Genomic DNA, 18999 nt, shown 5'->3' on the forward strand with positions numbered 1-18999 from the left:
TGATACGTGCTATCAGCTTACTGAACATCTTTCCAAGAATTGTACTGCAAAGTCAAATGGGTTGAAAACACACTATATTATTAGTAACAAATGTATTACGTATGAGAAATTCCTTGATGTGATGTTTTAATCAATTTAAAATAACGTAATACTAGCGACATTCAGTACGATTTCTAAAAATATTTCTTGCATAAGGGCATAGCTGGCTAGACCATCATGTTATTTATTGCCCATCCACAGAGAAGCTGATGGTGAGCTGCCTACCACTAAGTGTAGGTACAGCCAGAATGATAAAAGGAATATAGATCTAGAATTTTGACCCAGCAATAATGAGGAAACAGCAACACAGTTCCACGTCAAGTTGGCCAGTGGCTTGGAGGGGAACTTCCAGGTGGTGGTGTTTCCATGCATCTGTTTCTCTTGACCTCATGAATGACAGGGGTTCCAGGTTTGAAGGTGCCGTTGAAAAGCAGCTTGTATAGTTGATACACATTGATGAAGCAAACACTGCATACCGGATCCCATAATGTTGTGGGACGTATGACCTCGTGCTGAAAGACCTACAGGTAAAGAAGCATTGGCCTGTTCAGTCACATCAGAACTCACAGCAGAAATCGTGACCCTGGGTAGATATCATCTATAAACTGAGCAACAGCTCACAATAATGACACACTGCTGCCAGTTTGTGTGTGTGTGTGTGTGTGTGTGTGTGTTGGGGAGGAGTGGTCAAGGGAATGAATGTTGGAGGTAATGGATGGGGTGCCAAACAAATGGGCTGCTTTGTTCTGAATGGTGTTGAGCTTCTTGAGTGTTGTTGGAGCTGAAATCATGCAGGAAACTGGAGAGTCATTTCTGACATGACTTATAGATGGTAGATTGCCATAGGGAGTCAGGAGGTGAGTACTTGTGAACCAGCATTCCAAGTCTGCTTATTGTTGAGGTCTTGGTGCATTGACACTAACGCTTCAGTAGCTGGAGAGTCACAAACAGGCCTTAACATTGTGCGATCGCACAATGAAGATCCCCATTTCTGACCTTCTTACAGAGGAAAGATCATTGACGAAGCTTGTGAAGATGTTTGGACCTTCCCAGAACTCCTACAGTGATGTTGCATAACTGACATGGTGGACCTCCAACAACCACAGTCACTTTTCTTCCTGCCAGGTATTGCTCCAACACAGCAGAGAGTTTCCCTTGGTAGCCTTTGAGTCCAATTTTTTTCTAGAGCTTCTTGCTGCTACATTCAGTCTAATGCGAACTTGATGTCAAGGGCAGTTACTTTCACCTCACCTCTTCAGTTCAGTTCTTTAGTGTGTGTTTGGACCAAGGCTTTAAAAAAAAACCCTGGCGACACCTGAATTGAGCATCCGTGAACAGGATATTGCTGATTCAGTGCCACATGGTAGCATTGTTGATGATACCATCAATTGTTTTAATGATTTGGCTCTAAATATCCAGAATGATTGAAAGAATAAAAGTAGCTGTTATGAGGAACCCTTGAACACATCTGGCCAAGATTATCATTCATTCAATAAAATAAATTTCATTTATTGTTTGGGGCATCTCCTTTTGTACACATCCCACCAGATATGTCAACATAGTAAATTATTACACTGTATATGTAATGCATTGGTTATGAAGGTACTAAATAAATACAAGTTCTTTCTAACCTGGTGCTTTCCACTATGTTAGTTGCTCATTGTATATGGCTACTTTTGGAATCCAGATATTGCAAATTGCATTTCTGATTAGTAGATTAAAATTAGATAATACAGTTATTTTATCTAATATCAGTGTTTGTTACGTGTACATTTGACAATTGTGACACCCACCCCCCCAACTCCCTTTGGCCATTCCCTATAAAGTTGAGCTCTTCTAAACTCTACTTCGCTGCTTGTACCAGGTCTTGTGCACCCATCTCCTTGGTCTTACTAATGTCTAATTGCCTCCTGCTCTTGAAATGGCATGATTAAAAATTCTCACTCCTGTTTTCAAACCCCTCTACCATCTTGCATCATTCCCCTTACGCCACCTTCTTATCTCTGTAACTTCTTCCTGCCTTATGATCACATTCCCATGAATTCTGCACTTTTCCACTTCAGCTGTCGAATGCAATCCTATTTTTGTACCTGCACTATTGTCAGCTGTCTTCAATCTGGTTCCTATGCTCTTCAATTGCACTTTTGGTCAATTGTCCTAATATCTTCATTGGTATCTTGCTGTCAAATTATATTTAATAAAAGGCTCTGTCATATGATGGAAAGTTAAACTGCTTTAAAGGCTCTGTACAAATTCAAGGTGTTAGTTATTGTATTCAATATATATTTATGTATTTTTGTTTATTACTTGATAAAACAGTATGAAAAGCATACTATGTTGCGTTATATATGTATTAAAATATGTTACGTGTTTCTGGTTTCTTGAGTGCTTTACTTTGCTGAGCAATGAATGGTGATAAATGGTTCTTAACTCAATGTGTACACAGAAATAGTTCTAGCTAACATTTGAAATAATAGCAGGAATAGGCCACTTTGAACGTCCTCCATCAATACTGACCTTTGAGTCCACTTCACTTCCCACATTATCTCCATATCCCTTGATTTCACTAATATCCAAACATTCATCAATATCTATCTTGTATAAATTCAATGATGAAGCACTCAGTAACCACTGGAGAGAAAATTGCAATGAATTGTAATGTTTTGAATGAAGAAACTTCTTATCTTAGTCCTGAACAGTTATTCAGATGTTATTCAGGGTCTGAGACCTGTAGTCATAATCTTCAAAGTTATGGAAAACATTATCCTAATGTCTAATTTGTCATGCACCTAAAGAACACTTATATTTCCATGGGATCTCTATTACTGTTTTAATTTCTAGTGAATTAAGGAGCCTATGCTCCTTAATCTCTTGGGACAATTCCCTCATCCCAGAAGTCAGCCTAGTGAACACTCACTCTTACACAATTATGTTCGTCTTTAGGCAAGGAGATAAAAACAATGCAAAGTGCTCCTGACATAGTCTCACTAACATCATCCATAATTGGAGTAAGAATTTTGTGTGTTTATTCTCTACTTGCTCTGTATGAAGGCTTACACACCCTTTCCTTTCCTTAACTGCTGCGGCACCAGGGAGGCAATAGTCTAGTAGTATCCTCGTTGGATTGTTAATCCAGAGACCAGAGTAATGCGGTGGGGAAATGGGTTTGATCCCACCATGGTAAATGGTGGATTTGAATTTAATTTTTAAATATCTGAAAATTAAGAGTGCAATGATAACCATTAATCAATTGTCAGGAAAAACTCATCTTTAGCAAAGGAAACTGCCATCCTTAACCGGTCTGGCCGATTTGTCACTCCAAACCCACAGCAGTGCGGTTGACTCTGAACTGTCCTCTGGGCAATTAGGAATGGGGAATGAATTCTGGCCTAGCCAGTGATGCCCTGTGAGTAAATTTAAAAAAAAATTTATGAACATTCTCTGATTCTTGCATAAGGTAGATAGGACAATGAAGATGGTGTTTGGTATGCTTTCCTTTATTGCTCAGAGCATTGAGTATAGGAGTTGGGAGGTCATGTTGTGGCTGTACAGGACATTGGTTAGGCCACTTTTGGAATGAGGTTACAATTTTGGTCTCCTTCATAACAGAAGGATGCTGTGAAACTTGAAAGAATGCAGAAAAGATTTACAATATTGGAGAATTAGAGCTACAGAGAGGGGCTGTTTTCCCTGGAGTGTCAGAGACTAAGGGGTGACCTTACTGAAGTTTATAAAATCATAAGGGGCATAGACAGAATAAATAGATAAGGTATTTTCCCTGGTGTGAGAAAGTCCAGAACTATAGGACATAGGTTTAGGGTGAGGGAAAAAGATTTAAAAGGGACCTAAGGGGCAACTTTTTCACATAGAGGATGGTATGTGTATGGAGTAATCTGCCAGAGGAAGTGGCAGAGGCTGATACAATTACAACATTTCAAAGCCATCTGGATGGGTATATAAATAGGAAGGGATAGGGACAAGTGCTGACAAATGGGACTAGAGTAGGTTAGGATATCTGGTGGGCATGGACAAGTTGAACCAAAAGGTCTGTTTCCGTGCTGTACATCTCTATAACTCTATGAGACCAGGTTACCTCTGAGGAATGGCATTGACTAGTTTCACACCTTTAGAAAAATATTCTAATTTTCCCTCCAGCATGGACAATTTCACATTTCTCTGTATCATAGTCCATCAACTACATTTATAATAGCATCTTACCCATGCCCCTATGTGGCCTCTTTCCTGTATCATAGCATCTTACCCATGCCCCTATGTGGCCTCTTTCCTGTATCATAAGGATAGCTGCTTTGCTACAATTGTATAGAGAATTGATTACGCCACATCTGGAGGTTTATGCACAATTTTCATCTCCTTATTTAAGAAAGGATTTCAATTGTGTCAAAGCAGTTCTGAAAATGTTCAGTTGACTGAGACTTGTGGTAAGATGGCCATTACCCAAAGAGTAACACCCTTGTCAGATCCACACCCCCCACCAACCCAACCTCCACCCCCGGCACCTTCCCCTGCAACCGCAGGAAATGTAAAACTTGCGCCCACACCTCCACACTCACTTCCCTCCAAGGCCCCAAGGGATCCTTCCATATCCGCCACAAGTTCACCTGTACCTCCACACACATCATCTATTGCATCCGCTGCACCCGATGTGGCCTCCTCTATATTGGTGAGACAGGCCGCTTACTTGCGGAACGCTTCAGAGAACACCTCCAGGCCGCCCGAACCAACCAACCCAATCACCCCGTGGCTCAACACTTTAACTCCCCCTCCCACTCCACCGAGGACATGCAGGTCCTTGGACTCCTCCACCGGCAGAACACAACTACACGACGGCTGGAGGAGGAGCGCCTCATCTTCCGCCTGGGAACCCTCCAACCACAAGGTATGAATTCAGATTTCTCCAGCTTCCTCATTTCCCCTCCCCCCACCTTGTCTCAGTCGGTTCCCTCAACTCAGCACCGCCCTCCTAACCTGCAATCCTCTTCCTGACCTCTCCGCCCCCACCCCACTCCAGCCTATCACCCTCACCTTGACCTCCTTCCACCTATCCCACCTCCATCGCCCCTCCCCCTAGTCCCTCCTCCCTACCTTTTATCTCAGCCTGCTTGGCTCTCTCTCTTATTCCTGATGAAGGGCTTATGCTCGAAACATCAAATTCTCTATTCCTGAGATGCTGCCTAACCTGCTGTGCTTTGACCAGCAACACATTTGCAGCATTACCCAAAGAGGAAAGGTTGAAAATGCTTGATCTCTATCCAGAGTTTAAAAGAGTAAGAGTTGAGCTGATTGAAACATATAACATCCTGAGGGGACATGGCAGAATGTAAACATTTCCCCTTGTAGGGGAGAGTAAGCTGGGCTGCAAATGTGTTGCTGGTCAAAGCACAGCAGGTTAGGCAGCATCTCAGGAATAGAGAATTCGACGTTTCGAGCATAAGCCCTTCATCAGGAATAAGAGAGAGAGAGCCAAGCCGGCTGAGATAAAAGGTAGGGAGGAGGGACTAGGGGGAGGGGCGATGGAGGTGGGATAGGTGGAAGGAGGTCAAGGTGAGGGTGATAGGCCGGAGTGGGGTGGGGGCGGAGAGGTCAGGAAGAGGATTGCAGGTTAGGAGGGCGGTGCTGAGTTGAGGGAACCGACTGAGACAAGGTGGGGGGAGGGGAAATGAGGAAGCTGGAGAAATTCCTGAGATGCTGCCTAACCTGCTGTGCTTTGACCAGCAACACATTTGCAGCTGTGATCTCCAGCATCTGCAGACCTCATTTTTTACTCGGAGAGTAAGCTGGGAAACAGCTCAAAATAAGACATCAACATTTGACAGAAATAAGGAGGCTTTTTTCCCCCTGAAACTTGAGTTGTTGAAACTCCCTTTCCCCACAGCATGATAGAGTGGGAGTATTTAATACATCAGGGGTAGAAACTATTTTGTATTTTAGAGAAATTATTACATCCAGGAGCAGGTTGGACTTGACCTCAAGAGTGAGAATGGTTTACTCCTGACCTTAATTTAATTCTGATACACTTTCCCCTAACATTAATCATGACAATTTTATGCAGCTGAAAGCATTGACAATACACAAACCATAAAACTAGAAAATTCAGCCACAAAATTGTAGACTTTCACTCCTGTTCTAACCATTTTGCAGCATTTTCTGGGTCTATTTCTAGCATAATTCTTGCAACTTACAGAAAATCTTGGACTTTCCAACATAGTTGGATGTAGCAAAATTTGCTAAGCTATTAGTTGCATAAAGAATCTTGTTTAGCTCAGTTGCATTGCAAGGTAATCCACAGCATTGTATAATTCCTCACACTAGCAAAGATGACCATGAAGATTTCAACTTCTCCCCTCACCTGAGGCACAATGACTCCTCAGTTAAGCCACCAACAGCTATCTGTCTCTTCTGAGGGAGCAGGACTATGACAACTTTACCTTTTACTTTGGTGGAGGGGGGCTGTGGTGGTGGTCCTCATTAATCTTTGCTACCTACAAAAAAAAAACTTGCATTCATGAGGCACCTTTCATTACCACACAAAATCTTATCAAATTTTATAGCCAATTAAGTTATTTTGAAGAACACAACAAGCTCCTGCACACAGCAATTTTAAAAGAACCCAGATAATTTGTTCTTCGTGATGTTTATTGAGGGATAAACATTCAGAACTAGGAGCAAATTAATACAGATGCCAGAATCAGTGCTGAAAAACTAAAAATGCTGGAAATCACAACTGGTCAGGCACCACCAGTGGAGAAAGAGCAAGCTAACACTAAGTCTCAATGACTCTTCACTAGCTCTGACCAGGAGTCCTCTACACTCATTACATTAGCTTGCTCTAGGTGCATGGATGCTGCCTGACCCACTGTAATTTCAGATTTTTTAAACTTAGAATTGGATCAGACAAACTTTTGAGTACACTGTAAAGGCTAGAATCATTCTAGTTCTCATTTCGCCTGAAAGAGGGTACCTCTAACAATGTAGCACTCCCTCTGCGTACAGGGTGCACTCAACTCTCTGAAGAGTTCCAACGAGTCATTAGATTCGAACCGTTAGCTATTTGTCTATATCTTTCTCTCCATAGATCTGTGCATCCCTAGCACTTCCCCCAGAGAAAAAGAGTCGGGACCGAGGCCGTTACCCATCTAAGCCACAGCTGTACAAACAAAAAGGGGAAAGATATACTAAGAAGTCAATGGTAAATTAGAAGGTGCATTGTCACCACTAGAAGCTGCCTGCTCCAGACCTCAATATTCAACCGCCAACACCCACCCCCTCCATCAGCACGTCCCACTCCGGGGACTCTGGCGAGGTTCCTGTCTCGCTCCTCGTCTTTAGCCCATTTCTGATCCAATCGGAGCTCGGCGCGAGCGGCGCACCCTCCTGATTGGCCCGGGTGGCGAAGGCGCGCCCTCGCGGGGCCGGCCATTGGCTGTTGCCGCCGGGGGCGCGCGCCGCGTCACGTGACCGATTCAAAATGGCGCCGGTGTTGTTTTGATGAATAAGAGACTTTGTGTCAAAGGCAGGGCCTCCCTCATAGAGGCCACGGGGCATTGGGGAAAATAAAAGAAAAGCATCTCCCTTCCCCCCTTTCTCTGATCAGCAGTAACGTTTATTTATGTTTGTTAAAATAGTTTGAGATAAACTATGCACTTTTGTTGAAAAAAGTAAGGTTTTAACGAAAAGGAACAATATACTGAAAGAATGGAAGAACTTAGTGCTGATGAGGTGAGGAGAGACCTTGTGTTGTCCTGTTTCTCATCTATGTAACGTGCTGTTTGTTTTATTTTAAGGAAACATACTTTTTTAATTTTAAGAAAAAGAACTAAACTCATTGTATGCCCTTTTGCTGAAAGATCGTCAGCCTCATTGAAGTAGTCGACTTGTGTAGGCCATTCTTGCCAGTTCCATGGTTTAAATGTTTATTAGACTCTCTTATTTATCAATGTTGCTTTACAGCTTTCTGTTCAGTAATTTGTGCGCGAAGTTGCTTATAAGCACGGTTATTGCGAAAGTGCGTGCTCCTCAAAAGTGGGATAAAATGCGGTTTTTGAATGTATGTAACTGATTTCTGTTTCTGTATATGTGTATTTCTTATAAAAGAAGAATCTGATTCTAAGAAATGCTTTCGGAGTCCAGAATTTTGTACCCCCTCCAAAATAATTTATGTATTTCCTGCAGTATGTTGTTAAAGCTAATGACACTTTTTGGCTTTTACACTGGGGGTGTAGGCCTCTACTTTTCTTTCCGGGAGTGTGGTAGGAGAGGAAAAGAGCATAAAAAGAGGTTTCTTTCAATTAGGAATTGGTTGCATGTGCAAATATGTGTATGATTTTTCTCACTTTTATAATTGATTCATAATGCTCTCTGTCAATAAATGAACTGAACATTATTGGATAATTTTCAGTTAATTGTGCTAATTTTGATACTGCCTGCAAGTTATCGTTAATGAACATCAACTTGCATTATTTTGCAAATTGAAGCTTGGCATTTTTTAATGCTTGGGTTTTTATTTTTTTGAGGTATGAGAAAGTCAAAGTTTATCTGCATAATAACATATAATAATTACCATGTTTAACCACAAATAGTCTTGGTTTATCTGATTGATAATATTCTTAGTTTTAACTGCTTTGGTGGTTAATTTTGTTTCATTAACTGTTTTTGTTTAAAGAACCCAATGTTATTTTTTGAAGTAAGCATCTTGCATTCGATCTCGGTTTCTTTCTAATCTGTGGTGACTCTTGCAAAAAAAAGTTCTGAAATCTCAGACTTTGAATAAAATTGAACTAGCTGAGGAGAAGGATGTCAGGTAGGAGAAAGTGAGGACTGCAGATGCTGGAGATCAGAGTCAAAAAGTATGGTGCTGGAAAAGCACAGCTGGTCAGGCAGCATCCGAGGAGCAGGAGGGTTGATGTTTTGAGCGTAAGCTCTTCATGAGCAAAACGTTGACTCTCCTGCTCCTTAGATGCTGCCTGACCGGCTGTGCTTTTCCAGCGCCACACTTTTGACTGAGAAAGATGTCAGTTCAAGCTGGCAGTTGCAGCAGACGTTGCAGTAGGATCAGTACAGTGTTATCATTAGTGTGAAAATTTTGTGTGACTTTGACCAACTAATTTTTGAATTACAGCAGCATTCCATCCTACACTTGTACGGAATGGTATAATCATAATTTTCCTCAAATCATTTCCATTTGACTTTCTGCTCTGCTTACAAACAACTGGTGAGAATGCTTCTGACGGAAACTCATTGCATCATCACCGTCTATTAGAGAAAAGGTGATTGATTTCAAAGATGTGCATTTTTCATTTAGGGAAATAGATTAAACTTAAGCAACATAGTTTTGACTTGTATTTCTCATTTATCCATGCCAAAATCCTGGTTTGTAAATTTGTAACTGGTTATACTTAGAATGCCAACTGGCTGACCTGCAGTTGTACCTTTTCCAGTTTATTGCAATCCTGTTCAGCTTTATTTGACACTATAATGCATCAAATTTACTCAGGAAAAGTATCATAATGCTGACCTCTGGCAACAATATTGCAAAATCAGTGCATTTTTGCATTGTTGACTCTGAAAGGTGCAGGTCTCTCAGATTTACTGGTGATTCTATTTACTTACCACTTTAAACTTTTGAGGTAAATATTTTGAAATTCCCAACTCCTCTGTCAATGCCCCCCCTTGCCCCACCCACCAGTTACTTGCAATATGAATTATTTATTTGTTCTAGCAAATTTTCAGAATTTGCTTAAATATTCAAGTTCCCTGTCCCCTATTTTAAATTGTCCACTCTATCCTAAACTATTCTAGTTTTGTTTCCCACACAAGATTTATAAGTTTTTGCTCAAGGAAGCTTTTGCTAATGTTCAGTTTTCATTGAGCAGGAAATAACCTTTCATAAGCCTGGTTGACTGAATTGATTTTACTGTGACTCTCAGTGTGATTACATTAGAAATGTTTGTGTGTAAATGGGAAAAAGTTTTTGTTTCCAGTTGTATTTTAGTTATTTGTAAATGTACTGCCAGCATCACACTCTGCTGCAGTTGATTATAGTTCTATCGAAAAAGTGAAAAGTGCAACTTCCATTGTTGTTCCTGTTCCGTGATGATGCGTCTATCTCTGAGGCAGGAGGCCTGGGTTTAAGACATAACTGTTCTCGAAGTATGAAATAACATCTCTACCAGGTTGACTAGGAATATAATGAACATTGCCATTCCACAGATGAGAGTGAAAATAGCCTTTTTCATGCATCTAAGACTTGCAATTTGCCTACAACAGTCAAAGACTTTCACACTTTGGAGCAGTGAAATTTCCAGCTGAGTTCCAGATTACGGTCTGACCAATTTGTGGGTAATGCTTTGCAGTGAGTCCCAATGTTAATTTATTAATTGTATCTGTAAATTATCAGTGATTTTAGTTTTCATTCTACTTATTTACACTCTTAGTGTTAAAAGGAAAAATGAATTAAAGAAGGTCTGAATGATCTTTTTTGAATGATTTGAGTTGTTCCTGATTCTTGCTACTTAATGACTATAAATAGTAGATTTGAGTGGGGAGGAATAAATTGCTGAGATTTCTGTTGTATGCTGATACTATAGTGGCAGTTACTGACTGAACAACCTTTGCGTTCTCATTTCACACAACTCTTTAACTCATTAAACATGAACCAATCATTTAATTTGACAGTTATATTACACTGATGCAGAATGCATAATGATAGTTAACTTCAAGCATTTTAGTCAGCAACACGCATTTAATAAATTGAATTCTGTGCTTTGAGAAGGAATGCTTTAAACCAGCAATCTAAGTCTACCCTCTATAGTGAATAAAATTGTGGGTATGGATGAAATATATTCAGACAGTTAGAATCTAACTTTTATTTATGTAATCTTGTTTTATTCCTGAATTCATTAAATGTTTTGCTTTTGACTAGGATGTATATACAAAATATGGATCAGAGCATTGAGGGGAAAATAGAGGACAAGGGATAGAGATAAATGTAATGAAATGTAATAAAGGAAAACATGCAATAACTAAAATGTATATTATTATGATGCTGTAAGCACAGGAAAACATCCAAGGTTTTTCATGGGCAACAATAAAGAAAAGTTGACATGACTTAAGGAGGAAATGGCCAATAATATAAAGGAGGGTAGTAAAAGCTTTTTTAAGTATGTGCAAGGCAAAAAAAAATGGTTAGGACTAAAATTGGGCCCTTGAAGACAGAAACAGGGGAATATATTACGGGGAACAAAGAAATGGCAGAAGAATTAAATGGGTACTTCAGATCTGTGTTCACTGGGGAAGACACAAGCAATATCCCTGAGGTAACAGTGACTGAAGGACTGAACTTAAGGGAATCTATATTTGCCAGGATTTGGTGTTGAAGAGACTGTTAGGTCTGAAGGTTGATAAGTCTCCGGGGCCTGATGGTCTACATCCCAGGGTACTGAAGGAGGTGGCTCGGGAAATCGTGGATACGTTAGTGATTATTTTCCAGAGTTCGATAGATTTGGGGTCGGTTCCTGAGGATTGAAGGGTGGCTAGTGTTATACCACTTTTTAAGAAAGGTGGGAGAGAGAAAGCAGGAAGTTATAGACCAGTTAGTCTGACCTCCGTGGTGGGAAAGATGCTGGAGTCTATTATAAAGGATGAAATTACGGCACATCTGGATAGTAGTAACAGGATAGGACAGAGTCAGCATGGATTTATGAAGGGGAAATCCTGCTTGACTAATCTTCTGGAACTCTTTGAGGATGTAACTCTGAAGATGGACGAGGGAGATCCAGTAGATGTAGTGTACCTGGACTTTCAGAAAGCTTTTGATAAAGTCCCACACAGGAGGTTAGTGAGTAAAATTAGGGGGCATGGTATTGGGGGCAAAGTACTAGATTGGATTGAAAATTGGTTGGCTGATAGGAAACAAAGGGTAGTGATAAACGGCTCCATTTTGGAATGGCAGGCAGTGACCAGTGGGGTACCGCAGGGATCCGTGCTGGGACCGCAGCTTTTTACAATATATGTTAATGATATAGAAGTTGGTATCAGCAATAACATTAGCAAATTTGCTGATGATACAAAGCTGGGTGGCAGGGTGAAATGTGATGAGGATGTTAGGAGATTACAGGGTGACCTGGACAAGTTAGGTGAGTGGGCAGATGCAGTTTAATGTGGATAAATGTATGGTTATCCACTTTAGTGGCAAGAACAGGAAGGCAGATTACTACCTCAGTGCAATCAATTTAGGTAAAGGGGCAGTGCAGAGAGATCTGGGTGTTCTTGTACACCAGTCAATGAAGGCAAGCATGCAGGTACAGCAGGTAGTGAAGAAGGCTAATAGCATGCTGGCCTTCATAACAAGAGGAATTGAATATAGAAGCAAAGAGGTGCTTTTGCAGCTGTACAGGGCCCTGGTGAGACCACACCTGGAGTACTGTGTGCAGTTCTGGTCTCCAAACTTGAGGAAAGACATTCTGGCTATTGAGGGAGTGCAGCGTAGGTTCACGAGATCAATTCCTGGAATGGCGGGATTACCTTACACTGAAAGACTGAAGTGACTGGGCTTGTATACCCTTGAGTTTAGAAGACTGAGAGGGGATCTGATTGAGACATATAAGATTATGAAAGGATTGGACACTCTGGCAGCAGGAAACGTGTTTCCACTGATGGGTGAGTGTTGAACCAGAGGACACAGCTTAAAAATACAGGGTAGACCATTTAGGACAGAGATGAGGAAAAACTTCTTCACCCAGAGAGTGGTGGTTGTGTAAAATGCTCTGCCCCAGAGGGCAGTGGAGGCCCAGTCTCTGGATTCATTTAAGAAAAAGTTGGATAGAGCTCTCAAAGATAGTGGAATCAAGGGTTATGGAGATAGGCAGGAAGGGGATACTAAATAGGAATGATCAGCCATGATCATATTGAATGGCAGTGCAGGCTCGAAGGGCTGAATGGCCTACTCCTGCACCTATTGTCTATTGAAATATTTAGTGTGATGCTTGAATGATTGGCTGAAGGCTAAGGATTCAGGGATTAAATTCTAGAGGATAAGGCCTAGGAGACTAAAGGCATGGCTGCTGGGTTTGGAGCAAAGCGAAGAAAGAATACATAAGAGTGGGGTTCCATAGAGCTGGAATGATAGCGAGGAGCAAAACCACCCCTGGCAAATGTTTATTTTTCAAAATTATATGCCCACTTCCCATTTGAAGTTTGTTATTTAATCCATTTCCAACATCCAGTGTGAGCAAGGTCAAACAAATAGTGCCGAGAAAATTTGAGCAAAACTGCCACTGTGGTATGTGTAAGGAATAGTTGTCTTCCACTGATACCTGGAAAAATAATGATTTTTTTTAAAAAAAATTGCCTTCATGTTGTCAAATATACGTAGGTACAGTGAAAAGTTTTGTTTCACATGCAGTACAGGCAGATCATACCATACAAAGTGAATTAGGGTAAGAGAACATCACGAAAAATACAATGTTATGGCTGCAGAGAAGATGCATGAAGCGCAAGATGACCATTTAATTGAAAATTTGAAAGGTCCATTCAGATCTCATGGACTATAGAGAGAACTAGCCATTTGGATACAGAACTGACTCAAAGGTAGAAGACAGAGGGTGGTGGTGGTGGAGGGTTGTTTTTCAGACTGGACACCTGTGAGCAGTGGAGTGCTACAAGGATCGGTGCTGGGTCCACTACTTTTCATCACTTACATAAATAATTTGAATGTGAGAATAAGAGATATAGTAAGTTTTCAGATGACACCAAAATTGGAGGTGTAGTGGACAGTGAAGAAGGTTACCTCCGATTACAACAGGATCTTCATCAGCTGAGCCAGTGGGTTAAAAAGTGGCAATTTAGGTTTACTTTAGGTAAATGTGAGGTGCTGCATTTTGGAAAAGCAAATCTTAGCAGGAACTTGAACATTTAATGGTAAAGTCCAAAGGAGTGTTGCTGAGCAAAGCGACCTTGGAGTGCATGTTCATAGCTCCTTGAAAGTGGAGTCACAGATAGGATTGTGAAGAAGGTGTTTGGTATGCTTTCCTTTATTGGTCAGAGGATTGAGTACAGGGGTTGGGAGGTCATGTTGTGGTTGTACAGGATATTGATTAGGCCACTGTTGTAATATTGCTTGCAGTTCTGGTCTCCTTCCTATCAGAAGGATATTGTGAAACTTGAAAGGGTTGAGAAAAGATTTAAAAGGGTGTTGACAGGGTTGGAGGATTTGAGCTATAGGGAGAGTTTAATAGGGTGGAGTTGTTTTCCTGGAGCGTTGGAGGCTGAGGGGTGAGCTTATAGAGATTTATAAAAACATGAGGGGCATGGATAGGATAAATAGACAAAGTCTTGTCCCTGGGGCGGGGGAGTCCAGAACTGGACGGCATAGGTTTAGGGTGAGAGGGGAAAGATATAAAAGGAACCTAAGAGGCAACTTTTTCACGTAGAGGGTGGTATGTGTATGGAATGAGCTGCCAGAGGAAGTGGTGGAGGCTGGTACAATTACAACATTTAAAAGGCACATGGATGGGTATATGAATAGGAAGTGTTCGGAGGGATATGGGCCAGGTGCTGGCAAGTGGGACTAGATTGTGTTGGGATATCTGGTCGGCATGGATGAGTTGAACCAAAGCGTTTGTTTCCATACTGTACGTCTCTGACTCCAGGTCTAATAAAGTGTGGAAAAAGCTGTTCTTGAGTCTATTGGAACGTGTGTTTAAGCTTTTGTATCTTGCTTTCATATTGGATAGCCTAGATTTTTTTTTGTGACCTTTAATTTAAAAGAAAATCTGCAGCCAAAGCCTAAGTGTGGATTTTTGTAAATGAGATTTGTAATTTGGTGCTTTAGCTTACAAGCTTTATCAACAGCTGGGAAGTAATTTTACATTTACTGTCAATATTACTTTTAACTTGCATAGGACATTTTTTTTCAAAGTTCTGAGTGCTTTATAGATAAGCTTTGTGTCAAATCACTTTCCAGTATTGTGTCCAAATGGCTATCCTTTGTGCATATCTAGGTGGAGAATTTTGTAGAGAATTTACCTACAAAGGTTGTCATTGGTGAACCTGTTCTGCTGTCAGTTAATGTCTATATGTTCATTATTTCTCTCTTTTGTAGGGAACACTGGATAGCAATCTGGAGTTGATATCTTTGCCGTTTGTTTTATGTTGTCTCTGAGACCAATTACAGCGCCTCTGCAGTTCTCAGATCCATTAGCTCAGTGTAGACAGCCGTTGTAACCCAGTGCCACTCGGGATGCAGTAACTGAGCTATTGGAGAGCTTTTTTTAATCTTAAAAAGAAACTTCTTTCAAATTGTTTCCAACCTGCCATGTTTTATAGATGTGCAATAGGCCCATAATGGGCTCCTCTAATAGCGTTTATTGGATAAATGAAACAATGGTGATGTGGTGGTAATGTAAGTGGAAGTGTAATCCAGAAGCTGAAACTAATGCCCTGGTGACAAAGGTCATATCCCATCATGGCACCTTAAATTGGATTGCTTAAAAAGTCTGGAATTGAAAGCTTTCTGTCACTATGACCCTATCATTAAGGTTGTAAACAACCACCCTGATTCGCTAATGTTCCTTTTGGAAGGAAATCTGCCGTCCTTATGTGACTCTATACCCACAGCAATGTGGTTGACTCTTGATGGTCTTCCAAAATGGGCGATATGCCACTGACTTCATGGGCAATTAGAGGTGGGCAACAAATTCTGTCCTCACCAGGTGAGAGACCCTCATCCTGTGAAGTCGTAATAAAATTGTGGCCTTTGGGTGAGACTGAAATCAGAATTGTTTGTGCAGTTGAATTAAACATCAAAACTCTGTCAAGTAAGGTATGAAAGAATGACCAGCGCCAGTGTAATTATTACTTGTTGCAAGAGAAATGTTAAAGCTGGGTGGGGTAATTAAGTGTTCGTAGTCAGTATTCCTCTGTGGGTGTTTCGTGTTCCCAATAACAAGACGTGAGCGCCATTCCATCTTTAGCTAGCTGCATTAACTAATTTGGTCTTTATCTTTTCAGATGGACATTTAAACCTTTTGAAGGGGTGGTTTCTTAGCCATGGCTGGAGATTTGGGGAAGGGAGGAGTACACAGGAAAAGCTTGTCTGAGATCAAAATTGCTCAGGCAAATGGTTCTTCTGCTGGAGATGAATAATATAGATCACTAGTATCCGGAAAGGGATAAAATTGTAAAACAAAGTTTGTAATTATTTTGTTGGTACTTTGTTGCAGATTAAAAATACGTTTGAAAAGTTAAATGTATAAAAATTTCACGCAGTTTCATGCACAGTTCTTTCAAGGGGAAAGGGAAATAATTTCAGTTTCTGGGAAATTTAATTGCAGGTTAATTTTATTCTGTCTTAAATGAATATTTGTTTTATAGAATCCTAGTATATAGTATGGAAACAGACCCTTCAGCCTAGCTTATTCATGCCGATCAGATATCCTAAATTAATCTAGTCCCATTTGCCAGCATTTGGCCCACATCCCCCTCAACCCTTCCTATTCATTTACCCATTCAGATGCCTTTCAAATGTTGCAATTGTACCAGCCTCCACTACTTCCTCTGGCAGCTCATTCCATACACCCAGCTTCTCTGTGGAAAGAGTTACCACTTGGGTCCCTTATTAAATATTCCCCCCCTCACAGCAAATCTATGCCCTCTAGTTTTGAGCTCCGTTACTCTGGGGGAAAAGACCTTGTCTATTTACCATATCCATGCCCCTTATGATTTTATAAACCTCCTATAAGGTCACCTCTCAGCCTTTGATGCTCCAGAGAAAATAGCTCCAGCTTATTCAGCCTCTCCCTATATCTCAAATCCTCCAACTCTGGCAACATTCTTGTAAATATTTTCTGAACACTGTCAAATTTGTGGAAGACATTTACATAGTTAGGAAGCAGAGGATGACAAAGGGTCTGCTGAAGGGTATGGATAGGTTATAAGGAATGGGCATAAATCTGGCAGATAGCATATTATATGGGGAAATGTGGCAGTTGGTAGGAAAAATAGAGGAGCTGAATATTACTTAAATGGAGAAAGACTGCGGAAAGTACAGGACAGGAATTTGGGAGTCCTCTTCTGTGAATCGCAAAAAGCTAACGTCCAATTTCAGCAGGTCTGGCAGAAGGCAAATGGCCTTTATTTCAAAGGGAATAGTGTATCAATGTCAAGAGGGTTTGCTAAAACCGTATAAGGCAATAGTCAGACCACAGCTGGGAAACACTTAACAGTTTGGGGCTCTGTATCTAAGGAAAGGTAGGGCATTGGAGGCAGTCCAGGGAAGGTTCACTTGGCTGATCCCGGGTATCGAGGGATTGTCTCATGAGGGAGAGGTTGAGTAGATTGGGCCTGTCCTCACTGGGGTTTAGAAGAATGAGAAGATCCTTAGAGAAACTTGACAGGGGAGATGTGGAGAGAGGTTGTTTCCCCTTGTGTGGGAGGACCACAGGGACATCGTTTCAGAATAAGGGGGAGTTGTCCATTGAGGATAGATGAGGAATTTCTTCTGAGGGGAGTGAATGTGTGGAATTCTTTACCACAGAGGGCTGCCAAGACAAGGTTATTAAGTGAATTCACAGCTGAGGTTGAGAGATTTTTAATCGGGGAGATTGAGGAATAAAAAGCAAGAAATTGGAGTTGAGGATTATTGGATTGTCTATGATCTCATTGAGTAAGGGGTGCAGACTTGATGAGCTGAATGGCCTACGTTTTGCTACATCTTATGGTCTTGCAGTCTGTCAAAAATAATCTGAACCTCTCAGGATGAATTAATATCCTTTCTTAAATAAGGTGACTCATACGATACATAGTACTGTTGATGGTTTCCTGATGGTTCCATGTGTAATTGAAGTACTAAACCAGACTGCCCCCATCCTTTTGATAATCTTGGCGTTGATTAATAATGTTTGATTAGATAGTGGCTTGTACTGTCAGATTCTCTGAAGTGTAAGAGCAAGAGACATGGACTGACAGGGACATGAAGAGGATAAACTGATGGCATTTGCATTGTACCCATCCCAGGATTCCCGAAAACCACGAGAGTTATAGGGAGAGATGCTATAACTTTCACAACATCCTTCCTGTATTAGGGAGACCAGCATAAAAGTGACCTAACCAATATCCTGTACCATCGCAACTTGACCTCCCAGTTCCTATACTCAATGCACTCACTTTGATTCTATCCCTCAACTGCACATTAGTAAAAAGAGCTGCACTCACTCTTATTTTCCCTTCAGTAAATGTAAACTACAGATAAATAAGATGGCAGCAATCAAACAAGATGTTGAATTTAAATAAAACTTTGGAAATTAATTTCTTTTCATAGAAAAGTAACTAAATATGTAATGCAATGAAAATTAATTGCTAAATTTTGCTCAAGTTATAGAATGGCATTCTTTTTTTACTGTAATAATTTGGCTCATTGAACCTGTTGACTTTGAAAGAACAACTTGGCTTGCCCCACCCCAACCCTCCCAATTCACTGTGTCCTTTCTCTGTGTCCTACAAATTTTTTTTTCTTCTTATACTTATTCCGTACCGTTTTGCAAGTCATGGTGAAATCTGCCATTACTACCCTTTAACGTAATGCTTTTAAACATGGAACACAGCCACTATTCAATGTGATCACGGCTGATCATTGAACTCAGTATCGTGATTCCACACTCCTTGATCACTTTAGCCACAAGGGCTATATCTACAACCTTCTGAAAACCCACTTTCAGTGGTACTGAATTTCACAGGCTCATTACTCTCTGGGCGAAGAAATTCTTCTTATTTCGGTCCTGTAAGGTTTACTCCTTATCCTTAAACTATGACTGATTGTTCTGAAACCCTGGACCCCCCACCCCCCATCTGAAACATCCTTCCTGTATCTAACTTGTTCAGTCTTGTTAACAACAAAATTGCAGGTTTCTAATAGATTTCCTGTCATTCTTCTGAAGTCTAAACTTC

At 40.8% G+C, this 18999-nt stretch overlaps 1 protein-coding gene across 1 annotated transcript in view; it reads left to right on the top strand.

Moving 5' to 3' along the window:
• The first annotated feature begins 7514 nt into the window (after positions 1-7514).
• Positions 7515-18999, top strand: part of ube4b (ubiquitination factor E4B, UFD2 homolog (S. cerevisiae)) — an 82540-nt gene continuing 71055 nt past the window's right edge. Inside the window, exon 1 of the mRNA XM_060851833.1 lies at positions 7515-7776. Within this exon, the coding sequence (XP_060707816.1) occupies positions 7753-7776 (24 nt within the window). The 5' untranslated portion in view covers positions 7515-7752. The remainder of the gene's footprint in view (positions 7777-18999) is intronic.

This window comes from Hemiscyllium ocellatum, chromosome 37 (assembly GCF_020745735.1).
Source record: "Hemiscyllium ocellatum isolate sHemOce1 chromosome 37, sHemOce1.pat.X.cur, whole genome shotgun sequence".
In the NCBI taxonomy this organism is placed as follows: Eukaryota; Metazoa; Chordata; class Chondrichthyes; order Orectolobiformes; family Hemiscylliidae; genus Hemiscyllium; species Hemiscyllium ocellatum.